Raw genomic sequence first — 18,968 nt, forward strand, 5'->3', positions numbered from 1 at the left:
AACGTGACGCATCTGCCTAGATGCGTCACGTTGTAAATCGTTCGTAGGGATGCGCCACGTTTACGCCGCCTTGCGTGACGCAACAGCGGCGTAAACGTGGCGCAAGGGCCTCATAAATCTGCCCCCATATTTCTAGGCAATCCCTTGAGTGGCAAGGGTTTGTGAATCAGGGTGATGGTGATCACTCACTAATAGGATAAACTGGTTTACAGAATATTTCACTTCTTCAAACAACAGAGTTTGCTCAAGAAGGCATCCACTTCTCAACCTATGGTGAGAGCCTAGTGTTGCCCACCAGTGCACCTCCCAAACTCTCTATTCAACATTTTGAGAAGTTTCCTCTCAAACTTTCTGCCGTTTCCAGCTGTGCTTACCACTAGTGGTTGTGCACCGCACTTGGTGCAGAACAAATTGAAGGTTCAGTGAGTGCTGTCCAATGAGAGAGTTCATATTATGTATTGATGGCTAAATATGTACTCATACATGTTGCAACGTAATATACATGTTTGACTAATTTTAGTGGATCCACTGCCAGAGATAACTGAGGACTCCTCATAAAAATTCGAAAGAGAGCTTGCCAAATCTTGTTCAGTGCTAATGTAGGACTTTTTTTTAACTTTTTCAAACCTTGAAGATGGCAGATTAAGAAATGTATTATGCCTTTCTGATTGTCAAACTTTAGCAAGCAGGGTGCAGGCGTTATGTGCAGTTTTTCCTTCCTTCGCAATGGATAACTTTTACCAACAGATTGGTCTAAATACTGTTGAAGGGATACACTCTAGATTTTCACACTTGCATTGGCCATGGGAAATAACCATAAACAGGTTTACAAAAAAGTACAAACACAACAAAAAAGGAGAAAGCTAGCTTATCCATTATCGCATGATATAACTGAGTTACAAAAATGTATTTATATTAAAATAAGCACTGCTTATGCATTTTATAATACTGTTACCGAAGTCGACCAGTTCTTTGTTTTTTTATTTATTTTATACAAAATAATGCTACCCTGATCATGTAGCACTGACCACATAAAACCAAAAGATCCCATAACATAATATTGTACCTTGATGCCTATTAAAATAAGCACTCAAAATTGAGACTTTCAGGGTCAGTATGTCCGCTTCATTGTGCCTCTTTTGCTTTCATTTTTAAAAGTACCAACCATTTGCGTGCCACCGCTCCTTCCGCAGCAAAAGTTGCTGAGTAAAGTTAAGAATACATTTTGGCCCCATGTTAAATATGAAGTGCTGACTATCCTGTGGAAGAGGAGGCTGAGTGTGTCACGTAAGACAAATCTGAAGTGTTTTACAGCCCTTGATTTTATTGGAGCACGGCACTAGGGAACCATCTCTTTTCTGCTTATTCATTCCGAGTGGCAGGATCCACCCACCCACAAGAAGAAAGAAAAGCTCCTGTGACTGATGGCAAAGAGTTCCAGCTCTGTAATTCACCATCTGTGCACATGGTCCTTTGCAGACAGACCATCATCTTTTTTTATCACTTGTGGTGTGTCTTCTGTATCCAAGGTTACGATCTTCGTATATAGAGTAGGAACATAAAGCTGCAAATAGCTGCTGAGCTGCTCCCATTCACAGGATGAGAAGACAATAAGCCACCATAATTCTATAAGGTACAATCATGGTTTTAGGCTTATCCAAAGCTCAAGTGTTAACCATTTAAACTGCAACTGGTTATTCCTATATTTGTCACTGGGCTCACAATTAGAGCACAGCAAAAATGCTTCTCAAGGATGCTTTTCCTGGTACGTCAAAGAGTTTTCTGTTCCAAAAGACAGAAGTAAGCGTACTAATGCCCCTGTGGAAGTGTTGTTACCTCTAATCCCATCTGTACTACTTTACCGTCTGGGGGGGCATGATGGCTGTTTTTGGCTGACTCTTTGCATCAGAGTCTATGGCAGCTTCTCTGCTTTTCTTTCGAGGGGGTTTCTTGATGGGTGTTTTCTTCACTGCTGAGTCACCAATTTCTTGCTTGGAGTTGGAAACATGTTCCTGGCTGCTGTTGGAGTTCTGCTTCTCAACACTTTTAGCTGGGCTTGGGATTGCTTCAGATACAGGGCTGATCATTTTTTGTAGGTTTGTTGTGGTTGGAATGGCTGGAGCACTTGCCTTCTGGCTGCTTGTAACCACTGAGCGTTTGGCCTTCTGAGGTGGAGTTGGCTTCTCTTTCTGGCTTTGAACTGGCCCAACTCCATTTTGCTTGGCTGGGCCTTCATTTCTGTTCAAGCTCTGGGTCTTCTCTTTTAGTTGGGCAGCCAACAGAGTGGCAGCTTCTGAGGAAAAATGGGGGTGAATTACCTCAGAGACAGATTTGCTGTGGTTTCGGTTCTTAAGTGCTTCCTTGCTTTCTGGAGACTTTTTGTCAAAGTGGAAGTTCCCAATCTTCTTCAGTGCATTTTGGACTGTGCCATTCATGTTCTCCACATGATCCGGGGCCGACTTATTCCTGTGTTTAGTTTTAGAGGGAGACTGTGGCTCTTCTGGGGTTACACTTGGAATAGAAGATTTATGCACTTTATCTCTGCTCCTTGAGTGGACTTTCTCTTCATTTTTATGATGCGAGCTGGAGGATGTTTCACCGGAGATCTTCTTTGTGCTGTGATCCTTGGCAGAACCGTGCCCTTGCTCTGGAGAATCGGAAAGACTTGTCACTTTATCTGTTGATTTGTTGGTGACAGGCAATGAATTGGACTGGTTAGAGTTATATTTCCCATGAATCCAAGACACCTTCGGCTTTGTGGAAGGATCTGGTGGGGGTGGTTTTGTTCTCTCAGGAGAAGGAGGTTTACCACCAATGGTGGCACTTTTGTTTTCCATCATTGTCTCCTCTTCATCCTTCGACTGCTTGGATAATCTAGCAATTTTCGCATAAAGGGCTCCACCGGTAGATCCTGACCCACAAGATGATCGTTCACTATCAGAAGACTTTAGAAGAGGGGTTTCACTCATATCGGGATGGAAAGCTTTATGCGATCCAGTTTCTTTTAAGCATGTGTATTCCCCTGCTTCATCTTCACTGATGGGAGGAGCAATCTTTTCAACATGACTTGAACTTCTTTTCTCTTTGCTCTCTGAGACTGATTCTGTAAGAGAGAAACACAAGTCATTTTATTGTTCATATTCTCAATTGGTACAAGCATAAAACACAATTTTCAGTTAGGACACTGTATTTAATGGACAGCCCAATATGTTTCTTTTCAAGAGTTCAGGTGATTAACATACCACACTTCCTGCATGTGTTCACTGAATGATTCATGAATAAGATAATAGACCATATCAACTATATGACCCAGAGAAAGTCAAATGTTGAAAAAACGAAACCTGCTTTACTGCTCCCTTCACCCACACACAACCAATACTTACTTCTTATTCCCGTCCAAAATTTACCTGTGCGATATCTGAGCAGGAACGATCTACCACACTCATCATTTCCTTAGCATAGCCTAATGTGTTAATTTTCCTCCCTTTGAGATGTTGACAGAAGCAAAGACCCTGTTCCCTACCCACCCTTTCTGTATCAGGGCAGTAGAAATCAGCCTAGAACTGAAAATTCACACCCTTTTTCTCCCACTTTTAAATTCTCAATTCCCTCCTAATTGCTTCAGAGGCTGAGAATTACCCATTCTATTGACTGTAATCAAATCAGGTATTTACAATATTTACAAATAGCAGAAGTGCAGTATGAAGCGATCAATAAAAAACTATAAGGGCCTTATTACAATGGCGGTCAGACAAGCATCCAATGGCTATCACAGTGGAGTGGGACCACCTGACAAGTAGTCAGTGGTTCCACCTGCCGCATTAGGATTCCACCACCGTGTAGGCAGTGACAAGCATCCCTTTTTCTATTGCGGCTTGTGCTGCAGCCCAGAAAAATGCTGCAGCACAAGCCGCAATAGAAAAAGGGACGTCTTTAAACATCAGTGTACAGTGTGGCAGTCACCATGTGGTGCCTGGCACATGGTGCATGGATGTTTTGGGGTGGCACATAGCAGGGAATGGGGTTAGGGACCCTTAAAGTCCCTTTCCGATAGCCTTTTTATGGCGCCATGTAAAGGCCATCTGAATATGACATCCTAATCCCTACAGAAGTCCCTCATCGGTCACCGCCTCCATTGTAGGTCTTAGGCTCTGACAACTGGTCTATCCCCTTGCCTGCTGCACTCCAACTGGTGGTATCATATTCTTGCTGTCGGACTGCTGTCAACATAATCGAGCCCATGTTTTATTATGATTATTATTGTTATCATTATTATTACCAACATTATTAATATAATAATATACACAATACAATAGAAATAATCATCATAAGTCTTTATTTTTATCAGTATAATAAGGTTGGTGCATTATTTTCTTATAACAGGAGTGCCATGATATAAAAAGACACCTGTCATAGCAGCATGATGACATCACTCACTTGTAATTTTCTCAAGTATTACAAGTGAATAACGTTGTTGTGACACGTGTATTTGATGCTGACATGTCCTCACTCGTGAGAGAAGAGAGCCCTCTGAACAGATTGTATTACTGAATATCACCACCAACCATATTGTGGCATACTAATATCGAGTACAGAATAAAAACAGACAACATATCGAAAGGTAAGTGCATTTAGGGAAGTATAAAGGTACTATTCCTAACTCCACATCTACATACCTTGAAGGTATACATATCCCATATTTATATCTGCTTGCTGCCCATCAAATTAAGATGTGATGCAGAGAAGCATGGCTGAATCAGAACTAAAAGAGTAAAGGGGCACACAAGTAAATGAAGGCGAACAGGTAGATCATAAATGACTGCAGCAGGAAAAATATTCTCGGAGTCCTGCATCCCTGCCATTTATGGACCCTGCGAACACTGGGCCTTATTTATGAAGGCCTTGCGCCACCGGTGCGTCACTTTTTCCCATGTTAAAAGTGACGCACCGGCGGCGCAAGGCCTTCATAAATAAGGCCCACTGAGCTTGGGGTCAAACGGGCCGTTACAGTAGAAAAAAGTCAGGGATACCATCTGTTCCTCTTTTCAACCATAAAGTATTGCCCTGTGCTTGTTGCCTATATTTCATAGAATCTCGTTCTATTATGGACGCAGGTTTATTCATGGCTGTACTTTGAATCATGCTTCCTCCACCTCACACAACTGCCCCTGCTGGCCTGCTCTACACATTTTTACCACAGGCTGCCTTATTCAGACACACCTCGTCTGTGCAGCAGCACAGCAATATATGACTACTCACTGGCCCTCGTGGCATCAGAGAGAGAAGGCATGTTGCAGGAGCTGGTGTTCGTGTGCCGTTGTTTGCTCATGTGCATCATCATGCATAGGCTGCGTAGTCGATACTTGAGAGTTTTTATTTCGGGGGTTTATTGTCTGTTGTTTACGCATAGTTTTGTATAACTTTGGAATGTAATCTGTGGTACCATATTATTACAATATGACTGGTCGTTTTTGTTCCATGCTTCCCCCTTCTTTTGTAATGATATCTTTTGACTTCCTCAATCAAAAATTGCAAAATAAACAAAAAGCTACATTTATTGCAAGGTGTTAAAATGTATCTGAATATACTTGACCCATCACATATTATAATGCTGACACCATCTTTCTTCTATTTATTTGTCCACCCTGCTGTACCCAAGAAGATAAAGTTATGATTGAGAATTTAGATAGAAAGGTCATGGTATAAAAATCAGCATTTATAAGATTTCACAATAATGTATCACAGTAAGCAGTGCTCACAGGGCGACACCACTGCTCAATTACATACAGCTTACAGGATCAGGGAGCAGACAGCTTACATCCGAATTACCTGATTAGCCTCCGGAAGAAAGTGTCAATATCATGTAGAGGGTTCTAAATATAATCGATGAAATAAGTATATTAAGTCATAAAATAATGAGCATATAAGTAAGTGCCCTCTGGCTTCCCACACTCTGCATAAATTATCCCTTAAATGTTTGCTTTAAAATATAATTCTTACAAGCAGTACTCTTGTTGGAAAAATCAGCTTGACCATTTCTTGTAAATGTATTATATACACAAACAACAGCTTGTCATTATCACCCAGCACTTTACTGTACTACTGTCATGGATGAACAGATTCTGTCTTTCGTGTCCCTTTACATATCAAGGATGGTCATCTCATTTCAGAGATGTACTCTTCTAATATACAAGGGACAGCCTCAAATGTGGCAAGCATCCTCAGTATGTCAATATTGCTCCACCATTATGCACCATGAATCCCTTCTCGTCCTGCTCGTATAACCCTATGTTTACCACCAACTTGACCTTAAGTGCCTTTTCCACCCTTCCCTATAACCCAGATCTAGCTTTGAGGGACTCTAATGTCTGATGGTGCCTTTCAACTCCAATCGCTTTACTAACCTCTGCCACTGATGCTGCATGACCTTCAGCTTGCCCTTTTATATCTTTGGGCTTCTTTCACTGCCCTTACCTGGAAACCATTCCCTGCCATGACTTACTGTCTACGCTTTGAGGAGTCCCATGGCCTCTATGTTCATCCATTCAAACATGTCTCTTTCTTTCTGTGTTGCTTTGGGTGGGATCCTACTGCACCTGATTTCAAAGAGGTTATTCATCGTCGCAAATATCTCCTCAGTAAATACACTATATTTCCTTGCGGTCTGCCCTGATGTGTATAATCTTTCTATTAACACAGCAGAGATAGATGTGGACATGGAGTAGTGAGGGCAGGTATCGGTATAAACATTTAGGGGGAGATATTCAAACCTGTTGCGCTGGTTTAGCTTTGCAAAAGAGACGCTAACCAGCACAATTTTATTAATGTTTCCTATTTTCTTTCCAGTGCAAAACATTTTTTTGTGGTGGAAAGCACCCTCTAAGTAGCGCAAAGAAGCGTAAAGAACTGCTTTGCGTTACTTTGCACATAGGGGGTGGTACATGGGCATTCCCATGCAACCACCCATGCCTTTTGACGCAAAACCATATTTACAAAGATTTGTAAACATGGTTTTGCGCCAAAAGTTAATGCTCCTTCAAAGTAGGCACTAACTGGAGAAAGGTTAAGGTAAGAGAGAAGACCCCACGTGTTCCAGGGAACAAGGTGCTAAACGACAGTGTAAGTCAAAGGAATATCCCTGGACAAACTTTTAGACAACTGTTTTTGTTGTACTATCACTTTACTCACAACTCATCCATACATATACCCTTTGAAAACAGGCCAAAAACGAAAATATAACGTTTACACTCTTTTATTGAAACACAATTTGGTCACCTTTGGTTAAAATTTCAGAAAAAGCTAATATTCTGAAAACATTCAATATAAAAATATCTCATACATTTCAATAAAATATATAAAAGAAAAACTTTTATCAACAATGCCAAGTTAATACATAAAAATAAAGAAGACCACATTCACCCTAGTCTAATAAACACATTTTTTGAAAAAAAATCATTTCCAATAACACAAAAAGAGAATGACAACATAAACCCCCTGTACTGAATAACTTGAATGATGTTTCTACAGATTATTTGGATCCAATAGCCTTAAAGCAATTAATACATTGCCACCAGAATTCCTGATTTGACATATGTCTGGTGACCCATGGGCTTTACTTGGATTCTCTATTTCACAGTGCGTTGACGCGTTTCGGTGTTAATGCCGTGGATAAGGTCATACCTTCCTCAGGACAAATTTGAGCGGGGTCATCATATTCCTGCCACTGGTATCCTTCTGTATATTAGAAAGATAACCATCAGTACATAATTTTGTCTATCTAAAACAATTTATATATAACATTTCATAGCATCATTAAAATTATGCTCCTGGTTTATTAACGTAAACCCCTGGCTTTAGCTCATTAGCTGGGACTTGAATATACAGTCTCCTAATACAGCAATGGATTTGTTATCTGTGTGACTTGGGGCATCATAAGTTAAAGACGATAGATGTGATCAATATATACAAGTTACACGTCTGTATTAGTTCATTATAGATTACATTGTGTGTTTGGTATCACATAGTTGTTTTATAAGCCCTCCATTACACTTTAGTTGTTGGCCAAAGAGGAAAAAACATCACTAAAACTTTAGCTTATTCCTATGTCTTATCGCTACCAACCTTTAATTTTTCGTGTAGGTACAACAGTGCGATCAGCAGGTAGATATCATGTATAGCTGATCTTGCCAGGTACCATCAGAGGCACTATTTCACTCTCATACGAGGTTCGTGGTTAGGTGTTTCAAATCTAAGGAAGATTTCATAAAGAACTAATGAGATACACTCTCTGCCGTCTATCGTTCTCACTTCTTTTTCGGGCTCATAACCATATTAATTCTTACCTTCTACAAGCTCTGTCTATTAAGTTCCTCTATCTTGATCGTTCTATCTGTTTTCATAGGTTCCTCTATTATTGGATGCCCATTATCATTTCTTTGTAGTTCAAATTTCTATTCTGGAGAGATACATCTGGAATGTTATATATTTTTAAGCTATACATACTCCATCATGACCCTGTTTTCTAATAGTCCTAATTGGGTTTCCTTACCTTCTAGCGTATACAGTATTACTGTCCCTGAGGTTTTCAGTAGTCGTGTAGACACGAGCGTTGATTAGTTCTGCAGGTTATAAGCTAAAGTTTTAGTGATGTTTTTTCCTCTTTGGCCAACAACTAAAGTGTAATGGAGGGCTTATAAAACAACTATGTGATACCAAACACACAATGTAATCTATAATGAACTAATACAGACGTATAACTTGTATATATTGATCGCATCTATCGTCTTTAACTTATGATGTTCCAAGTCACACAGATAACAAATCCATTGCTGTATTAAGTGACTGTATATTCAAGTCCCAGCTTATGAGCTAAAGCCAGGGGTTTAAGTTAATAAACCAGGAGCATAATTTTAATGATGCTATGAAATGTTATATGTAACTTGTTTTAGATAGACAAAATTATGTACTGATGGTTATCTTTCTAATATACAGAAGGATACCAGTGACAGGAATATGATGACCCCGCTCAAATTTGTCCTGAGGAAGGTGTGACCATATCCACGTCATTAACACTGAAACGCGTCGACGCACTGTGAAATAGAGAATCCAAGTAAAGTCCAGGGGTCACCAGACATATGTCAAATCAGGAATTCTGGTGGCAACATATTAATTGCTTTAAGGCTATTGGATCCAAATAATCTGTAGAAACATCATTCAAGCTATTCAATACAGGGGGTTTATGTTGTCATTCTCTTTTTGTGTTATTGGAAATGATTGTTTTTCAAAAAATGTGTTTATTAGACTAGGGTGAATGTGGTCTATATTTTTATGTATTAACTTGGCATTGTTGATAAAAGTTTTTCTTTTATATATATTATTGAAATGTATGGGATTTTTTTATATTGAATGTTTTCAGAATATTAGCTTTTTCTGAAATATTTACCAAAGGTGACCAAATTGTGTTTCAATAAAAGAGTGTAAACGTTATATTTTAGTTTTTGGCCTGTATTCAAAGGGTATATGTATGGATGAGTTGTGAGTAAAGTGATAGTACAACAAAAACAGTTGTCTGTCTAAAAGTTAGTCCAGGGATATTCCTTTGACTTACACTAACTGGAGAAATACTTTAATTTCTCCGTGCTTTTCCGACTTTCCATGTGTGCTGCATTGTGCAGCACGTATGTAAAGTGGGAAAAGGTGTGCATAGTGCCTAGCACAGTATTTTGTACAAGAAGGGTGCTCTTCTTGTACAAAACCTAGGCTTCACTCATGTACACATTCTAGCGCTGCGGCTCAAAGGTGTGGAAAGGAGCAGCAAAGGGGTCCGTTGACAAGGAGGATATCGGATAAGGACCCTTGGGGGTGGTCTTCTTTCAAGCTTGGTTTCCTTGCTCAGAACTTAAAATAGTCCTGTTGCTAAGGGAAAGAATAAAAACGCATTCAGTCAACAGTCTACATGATTGTACTGCTGAATATAGATACCAACAATATTGTATACAATAAGGTGGTCCCAGTACTGTAGCATCCACAGTGTTAAACAGTAAATACAATTGTGCAAACACAGTTTTCGGGTGTAACAGTGTTATTTAATCACACTGAAATAGATATTTTGTTGCAAAAGCCTACATTTTAAACATATATTCAACATGACAGTGCCCCAGGTGGAGAAGATGGAAAGGGGGGGAGGTTGTGACTTCGGTGGGGTAGTGAAGTGAAGTTTTTAGAAACAATGGTGACAAAAAATCACAAGTAGTTCAAGCATACATTCCTCATATGCCTGTGCAACAGGCGGTCAAATACACATTCATGATAGTACACAATCCATGTATAGTTTTGCCATGTAGCAGAATGTTCACAGTAAAATAAGTACTGTTGAAGGAGAGAGGCTGAGCAACATGCAACACGCAGCAGTGCACAGCAAGAAAGACAGGACAGTAGGTAAGACGCAGGAAGTGGTGTGTTACCAGCAGGCACGGACAGCATTACGGGCTTCCACTCTGAAGACTGCCGCATTGAACTGCATGAGAAACTATTTTACCACTACTCGCCTTCAAGGCAGATTTTCTATGAACATTCCACCTGGTGTCTTCTCTGCTTGTTCTGCCCCACTCCTCACCTGAGTGTTGCTGCTTGTCCTTGCTCACCCTCTCTCTTTTCTGTACAAAAAGGTCCACGCGGTCTTGCCGTATGTAGTTCTGTATTCACCACGCCCTTGCATCTGTCACATCTCATTCACCCCTGCTCTCTATTTCCCTTAAGCCTCACGTTTGCCTCCTGCTCCTGCGGCATTTTCTTTCCCCTCCATCACTTCCACCCAGTGCGTAATTTGTGAAGAAATAAATGCAAGGACGCTCGTCAAGAGGCCACTGAAGCTTGCACCTTCCATTGCCTCTGTCAGTGCTGCCAACGAAAGTACCAAGACAACTATTAACCATCACACTCTTGCAAGTGTGACAATTATAGTTTTCCAAGTCCCCAGAGCTATAAGATTGGGTTTGGCTGGCAGTTATCAGTCAATGTTAAAGTATTTTAACCCCTCCCCTGCTGATGACGGAACCGTTCCGTCATCAGCTACGGTTGGGCTGTGCTGATGACGGAGCGGTTCCGTCATGGCCCGGCCGCCGCACCTGCGCGGCAGTTTTAATGAGCGGGGCGGGTCATGACAGAACCGCTCCGTCACCAGCACAGCTCAACCGCGGCTGGTGACGGAGCGGTTCTGTCACCAGCATGCGACCGCCGAGCGGCCGCCCCGCCCACTTAGCGCTGCGGCGGAATAGCTGCCGCAGTGAAAGGGTTAAATTAATTATCAGCTGTTGTTATATACTGGTGTTGTTATATGATGTTGTTATATGTTGTTGTATGCTCATACCCAAAGTAGGCAGACATAGTCACCGTGTGGCAAACTGTCATAAGCACCGGTGTTGATGATTTAGTGCTGATGCCGAGCACCTGGAAACCACCAGCTTAAATTAAGCACTGCTTTCACCTCCCTGTGTGTTCAATTAACCTGCCATCACTTCCTTCACACCCTGTCTACAGCTCCATATTTATTTAATTTTATTTTTAAAAGTTTTATATAGCGTCGGCTAGACCCGGAGGTATCAGAGCGCTTTACATGAGTATCAGACCATAGTTGCAGGTTAATTGTTACAAAGATTACACAGTGATTAGAGCATTGCAACATAGTTACATGTAAGGTCAAAACAATCAAAAAGGACATATATATAATGGAAAAAGCAAGCAAGGGTAGAGATTCAGGGGAGTAGGAGACGGAGAATGAAGGAAAGAAAGTGGTGCGGAGGGTGAGAGACACAGCAGGGAAAGAGGTGGGGAGGGTGAAGAGGACACAAACCGGTAGACAAGTCAAAGCTGCGTCCAAAGTCCAGTAGGCTGTGATCCCAGGGGAAGTGGAATCATTTCCCCGTCTCTGTTGCGAGAGGCTCCCTATACGCAGTGGACTCTCTCAGAGGGGTCCCTTAGAATCCTAGGCCTACATACTGGATCCTTCCCCAAAAAAGGGAGAGGGAGTGCTTTGGCAAGGGGTGCCATACCATACCTCAACTGTGAGTGGCTCCCTTAGTTGTTTGGACTCTCTCAGCGGGTTCGCTGAGACTCCAGAGTATAAATATTGGATCTTTCCTTAACAAGGGGAGAAGGAGTGCTTAGTCAAAGGGCACAAAAGGACAGGGGGCTAGGCGGTGTAGCAGGCAAGGGGAGAGATTCAGGGGGGAGGGGATGGGAGCAAAGGAAGTAGACAAAGAAAGAAAGTGTACTAAATGGGAACAAACTGTATCAGTATGGGGGACAGACTATTTTCTCACTGTGGCTATGAGTTTGCCCCATCTTTAAGGTAAAAGCCTAGCACAGGTCATCCAGAAGTAGTCGTGCAAGAGTAGTACATCCTGCTTCCATTGCTTTCAGCAGTCTCTCCCCTGCATCTTGCTTGAACTCCCAGTCCCACAGAGAATTGCAAAGAGCTGCAGATGAGCATCTCATTCTGACAATGCACGCTTCAAAAGAAACAAAAAGTGGCCTGTATTGAAGGCTCCCATGACTTCATTAGAGTCCTCTTATTGTTTCTAGCTGAAATGAAGCTTAGTGGGAATGGATACTGCATTATATTCTTTCATTTTGTTCTGTTTCATAGAAACATTAGAAGGTAATTTCGGAAGGCCTATTTGGTACCCAAGCCTTTATTATTACAACTGGAACACATTAAGCAAAAGGGTTTCAAATGAATGTTCATCCTATTAATCTACTCCAGTTTAATGACTGTTTCTTGAACCTCACTGTACCATTTATTCATTCTCACTTTAGGAAAGCCCCTTTGTGTTAAGAATATCACAAGCCCTGATTGAGGTGGGTTATAAGGGAGGTTTTCCCCCCCGTTCACCCCTTTCCCCCCTTCCCTGCCCCCTTAAAACTCTCTTTCCCCTCCCCCCCTAATCTAAAACTGCAAGGAGGTTGGGATGTCCCTTTTGTCTGAGTGGGTTGAACCTGTATGCTGGGTCCCCTAAGAACAATCGGCGAATTGCTGTCAATGTGTTTGATGTAAAACAGTACCTTGAAACAGTGACATTTGATTATGGACCATGTTGTTCATATTTTTTCGAATACTCTGTGGCATGGCTCAATATAGTCCTGCTACACATGAAGGGGTGTAAGTTGACAGTCTGAGTGGGCACATAAAAGACTCCTAGGTGTATATGTGGTATGTAGGAGCATGGGTAATTTAATTGGCCATTGATCGTAATGTATAGGTTTCTTACTTGTTTAGGTTACATATTCTCTTGACAAAATAAGTGTTTAACAGCTTTTTGAAAAGATGAAAAACAATGAAATATAAATGCATTGGAACTGTTTATGTACATGAATAATCTATGTATATGACTATATTGTACTGTATATATATATATATATATATATATATATATGTATATATATATATATATATGTATATATATATATATATATATATATATATATATATATATATATATATATATATATATATGTATATACGTTAACGCTCCCACAGCGCACCGCACATACCAGTACTCTCCAGGAGAAGAACGGACACTGAAATCCGGTAGCGAATGCAGCAGAGTTTTTTTATTTTTTATTTTTTAGTGAATCAGGGGTGCCACGATCTGATGCGTTTCGGCGATCCTGTCGCCTTGCTCACCATATATATATATATATATATATATATACATATGAAAAAAGCAAAGCGCTCCAGCGCTAGTAGGAGAGCTCACCACAGCATCCAACCATCCGGTCTTTAGAAAAGCACCCAGGCAGCTTGCACACCTCCCTCCAAGCTTTACAGAGTCCGACGCGTCTCGGGGCTGGAAACGCCCCTTCTTCATGGACAAACAGCCATTGCACACCTTATTCACCTCGTATTCCAAATGTAGTTTATTTGAAAAAGTTACGCCCTAAGTGGGTGTGGTTACTGAAAGGATTGAGTCCCCAGGCCTGCTAGTTACTGAAGTCCTTCGAGGTGAGGTAAAAATATTCCTTGAGTAGGCGGCGTGTCAAGGTGTAAAATATTAAATCCTTTTATTGCATCCTTAATTCGGAATTGTAGGGTGGGTTGTGAAGCTGCATATTTTCAGAGGATGTCGCGCTGGATTTTAGAGATGTCGTCACCTCAACTCAGTCTGCATTGGCGCAGAATTTCTGGACGCCAAGTGAAGTGGAGCCTCTCCCCACGGCAGGAACCGACCGTGTGAGTACATGAAAAAAGCAAAGCGCACCAGCGCTAGTAGGAGAGCTCACCATGGCATCCAACCATCCGGTCTTTAGAAGAGCACCCAGGCAGCTTGCACACCTCCCTCCAAGCTTTACAGAGTCCGACGCGTTTCGGGGCTGGAAACGCCCTTCTTCATGGACAAACAGCCATTGCACACCTTATTCACCTCGTATTCCAAATGTAGTTTATTTAAAAAAGTTACGCCCTAAGTGGGTGTGGTTACTGAAAGGATTGAGTCCCCAGGCCTGCTGGTTACTGAAGTCCTTCGAGGTGAGGTAAAAATATTCTTTGAGTAGGCGGCGTGTCAAGGTGTAAAATATTAAATCCTTTTATTGCATCCTTAATTCCGAAGTGTAGGGTGGGTTGTGAAGCTGCATATTTTCAGAAATACATTTGGAATACGAGGTGAATAAGGTGTGCAATGGCTGTTTGTCCATGAAGAAGGGGCGTTTCCAGCCCCGAAACGCGTCGGACTCTGTAAAGCTTGGAGGGAGGTGTGCAAGCTGCCTGGTTGCTTTTCTAAAGACCGGATGGTTGGATGCCGCGGTGAGCTCTCCTACTAGCGTTGGAGCGCTTTGCTTTTTTCATGTACTCACACGGTCGGTTCCTGCCGTGGGGAGAGGCTCCACTTCACTTGGCGTCCAGAAATTCTGCGCCAATGCAGACTGAGTTGAGGTGACGACATCTCTAAAATCCAGCGCGACATCCTCTGAAAATATGCAGCTTCACAACCCACCCTACACTTCCGAATTAAGGATGCAATAAAAGGATTTAATATTTTACACCTTGACACGCCGCCTACTCAAGGAATATTTTTACCTCACCTCGAAGGACTTCAGTAACCAGCAGGCCTGGGGACTCAATCCTTTCAGTAACCACACCCACTTAGGGCGTAACTTTTTCAAATAAACTACATTTGGAATACGAGGTGAATAAGGTGTGCAATGGCTGTTTGTCCATGAAGAAGGGGCGTTTCCAGCCCCGAAGCGCGTCGGACTCTGTAAAGCTTGGAGGGAGGTGTGCAAGCTGCCTGGGTGCTTTTCTAAAGACCGGATGGTTGGATGCCGTGGTGAGCTCTCCTACTAGTGCTGGAGCACTTTTCTTTTTTCATGTACTCACACGGTCGGTACCTGCCGTGGGGAGAGGCTCCACTTCACTTGGTGTCCAGAAATTCTGCGCCAATGCAGACTGAGTTGAGGTGACGACATCTTTAAAATCCAGCGCGACATCCTCTGAAAATATGCAGCTTCACAACCCACCCTACACTTCCGAATTAAGGATGCAATAAAAGGATTTAATATTTTACACCTTGACACGCCGCCTACTCAAGGAATATTTTTACCTCACCTCGAAGGACTTCAGTAACCAGCAGGCCTGGGGACTCAATCTTTTCAGTAACCACACCCACTTACGGCGTAACTTTTTCAAATAAACTACATTTGGAATACGAGGTGAATAAGGTGTGCAATGGCTGTTTGTCCATGAAGAAGGGGCGTTTCCAGCCCCGAAACGTGTCGGACTCTGTAAATCTTGGAGGGAGGTGTGCAAGCTGCCTGGGTGCTTTTCTAAAGACTGGATGGTTGGATGCCGTGGTGAGCTCTCCTACTAGCGCTGGAGCGCTTTGCTTTTTTCATATATACACATATGTATGTTTTTATGTTTTATGGATATTGAAAGTGCTGTGATGTGATTATTGTCATTTTTAAAGCCTGAAGAAGGTGGTTGGACCTGTAAGACCACCGAAACGCGTCGCTTCTTGGTAACTTTTTAAAGATATATTGTCCTTTTGGCGACATTCATTTTTGTGAGATTTTGTCTCATTAAGTTTTTAATTGTCTATGAATATTGATTGGTCACGCACTTTTGTTTTTTAACTTAAAACTTGTACTTTGTTGTGATTTTAATGTTATCATGAACTTAGAAGGTATAAATAAATGAAACACATTTTACATTTTTGATCAATTGGCACATATTGGAAGCTCCTATTGGATGAGTGAGGCCTGATTAGTTGAAGTGTGGGTGATGTGAAAAAATCAAGAGGGGTTTGTGTCACTTTAGGAAAGAGTCCTGGTCGCCTTTCACAGAGCATAGCAAATACATTCCTTTCCTTTACTAGCCTTCCATTACCTATCTTTTCTGTTTTGTTTTAGGAACAATTTCCTGTGACATGGTTTGGAAAATAATGTATTTTCATTTCATGGATTTATGTTCTGTTTCTTAACCCTTTCACTGCTGAAGGGTTGGCACATCTCTGTTCCAGGAGCGTTTTTCAAAACATCTTAATTTAGCTGTCAAATACATGCACCATAGTGGCCTCTTTGTGCATCCATACAAACCATATGTTTTAAATCATCACACTCAGGGCTATGTATTGGTGGTAATTCAGGTTAGCAAAAGGAAGAAATGTCCCCAGTATTTTGTTGTACTTTTCAAATGGAGAAACATAAATACCAGAATTCCCACTGAGGAAATGTCTGTATTCAGGAAATACCAAAAATATTCTTAGATAAATTAGTTTATGGTGTTTATGGCAGACTGTTCATTTGATGACAGTTATCGAACTCTGATCTATTTGAAAAGTATCAAAGCAATACATTTTAAAACTCTGCACAACCTATGTTACCTAGAGCTGCAAGCCACATTTCCCTCGTCCTGACTGGCTGGCCAGTAGAAGACGGTGAACATGACATTTGTCAGATTTTCAGCAATTTTTATTCTAGAAATGTGAATTTACCTGAGTCGACCTCGTGCTCCAAATTATGGTTTTCACGCAGCGACCCACTTTATTGTTGTGCTAGGTCTCATGAGCATGGGGGTATGAGATGTATGGGTTTTCTATGGGTTCAGAGTGCCTACAGGAAACACTGCAGTTAGTGCACTCAGAAAATTTGGAAATCCACTTAAAGCATGATGCCTGTTGAGGGGAATCCAGCTTCGGTTACAGGTATCACCCCTGGGGCATACAGACATATACCACAGTCATGTCGTTTCAACATCTACAAAACCTAAAAATGTAAATGCTGGATGCCACTCCTGTTTTTGTCTTGAGTGCATTGACCATAACAACTGTGAGTTTTTCAACACTTTTCCCCGAAGCATGGTAATTCTTTGCTACAAAAACAACAGTGGTCCCATGCAATATAGGATATGACATACAAATGAATACAGACACAATGGATTCTGTATTTGTCTGACTTGTCCCGCCGGATTGAGGTCAGAGTGTATTTACTTATATCAAAAAATAGAGGATATTTTCCCTCTATTTTTTGATATAAGTAAATACACTCTGACCTCTATCCGGCTGGACAAGTCAGACAAATACAGAATCCATTGTGTCTGTATTCATTTGTATGTCATATCCTATATTGCATGGGACCACTGTTGCTTTTGTAATAATTGCTCCCCGAGGTCCTGTGCTGACTAAACTTGGGGTCCCTTGTTGTTTTCTAAACACATGGTAATTCTTTACAGCCTCCCTCACTCAGGAGAATCTCCCTGCTCAGACTTGAAACAAATTGGTGACACAGTGTATTTTGAGAGTGAGAATAACAGTCAGATAGGTTTCTTTAGGTTCGGAGTGCCCACAAGTGTCATGTATATTTAGGAACTTTTGAAACCAACTTAGAGATAAGCCAGTTTTAAGACACCTGTCATGTGGTGGCAGGTTCGTTTTTGCTGCTCGTCAGACCTTCCTCTTGCTGATTGGCTGCCCAGGAGAAAGCTCTGAATATGTAATTTGTTAGATTTTTAGCATTTCTTTCAAAAACATAATTTTCTCTAGTCTTCCACATGCAGGAATACATCATTGCCCATGCTGAACTACATTGGTGTTTCCCTGGGTGTCTTTATAATGAGGGGACTTGACATGCATATGTTTTCTATGTCGTTGGGGTGCCTTCTGTTGTTTGGTCATAGGTATAACACCTGGGAAATATATGACCATACATTTTCAACATGTATGCATTCAACGGTGTCTATTGCTGGGTTCCAGACATTCCTATCCCTGGCTGGCTGGACAGGAGAATGAGCTGACATTTTCATATTTTTACCTTTTAAAAAACAAATGTGTAATTCCCTGCAGTCCTCGTCACACAGTAACATATGCTAGACAAGGTTTGATCCACACTGGTTTACCTCTAGGTCTCCTAAGCATGGGGGTACTTGGCGTAGTTTTTCTATGCGATAGGGGTGAACCAAAGGTGATGATCTTGGTGCAGTGCACCAGTGAAATTTGGAGACAAACTGAAAGAGAAATACCTGTGATATACATGTCATTTGGCCATAGATATCACACTTCGTTCACATCAAGCATACCGTAGGCATTTATTTCCAACTTCAAGAGCTCTGCCTTGGAGGTAAAACACGAAGCGCTTCCTCAGTTCCTCAGGTTTACAGTGCTGATTCCAGATCTCTCTCACCCTGATTGGCTGGCTGGGAGAACGTCCTAACAGAACTTTTGCCACGTTCTTAGAATTTGTTTTTAAAACATGGCAACTCTCTCAATTTCCAGCTTGCAGGAACATATTCCTGCCATAGCCTGACCCTCTTTGGTTCCTGAGTCTCCTGAATGCCTGGATACCTGACATGCATAGTTCAACCAAGAGTGGAGTGGAGTAGAGTGGAGAGGTGGAGTATAGTGGAATAAAGTAGAGTATTGTGTGATAGAGTGCACTGGAATAAATTGGAGTGGAGTGTGGTAGAGGGAGTTGTGTGG

At 41.5% G+C, this 18,968-nt stretch overlaps 1 protein-coding gene across 1 annotated transcript in view; it reads right to left on the reverse strand.

Moving 5' to 3' along the window:
* Window positions 1-971: 971 nt before the first annotated feature.
* SCARF2 (scavenger receptor class F member 2) overlaps window positions 972-18,968 on the reverse strand; it is a 583,341-nt gene continuing 565,344 nt past the window's right edge. Inside the window, exon 11 of the mRNA XM_086943279.1 lies at window positions 972-3,103. Coding sequence (XP_086799405.1) covers window positions 1,854-3,103 — 1,250 coding nt within the window. The 3' untranslated portion in view covers window positions 972-1,853. The remainder of the gene's footprint in view (window positions 3,104-18,968) is intronic.

Source organism: Lissotriton vulgaris, chromosome 11, assembly GCF_964263255.1.
Source record: "Lissotriton vulgaris chromosome 11, aLisVul1.2, whole genome shotgun sequence".
Classification (NCBI taxonomy): domain Eukaryota; kingdom Metazoa; phylum Chordata; class Amphibia; order Caudata; family Salamandridae; genus Lissotriton; species Lissotriton vulgaris.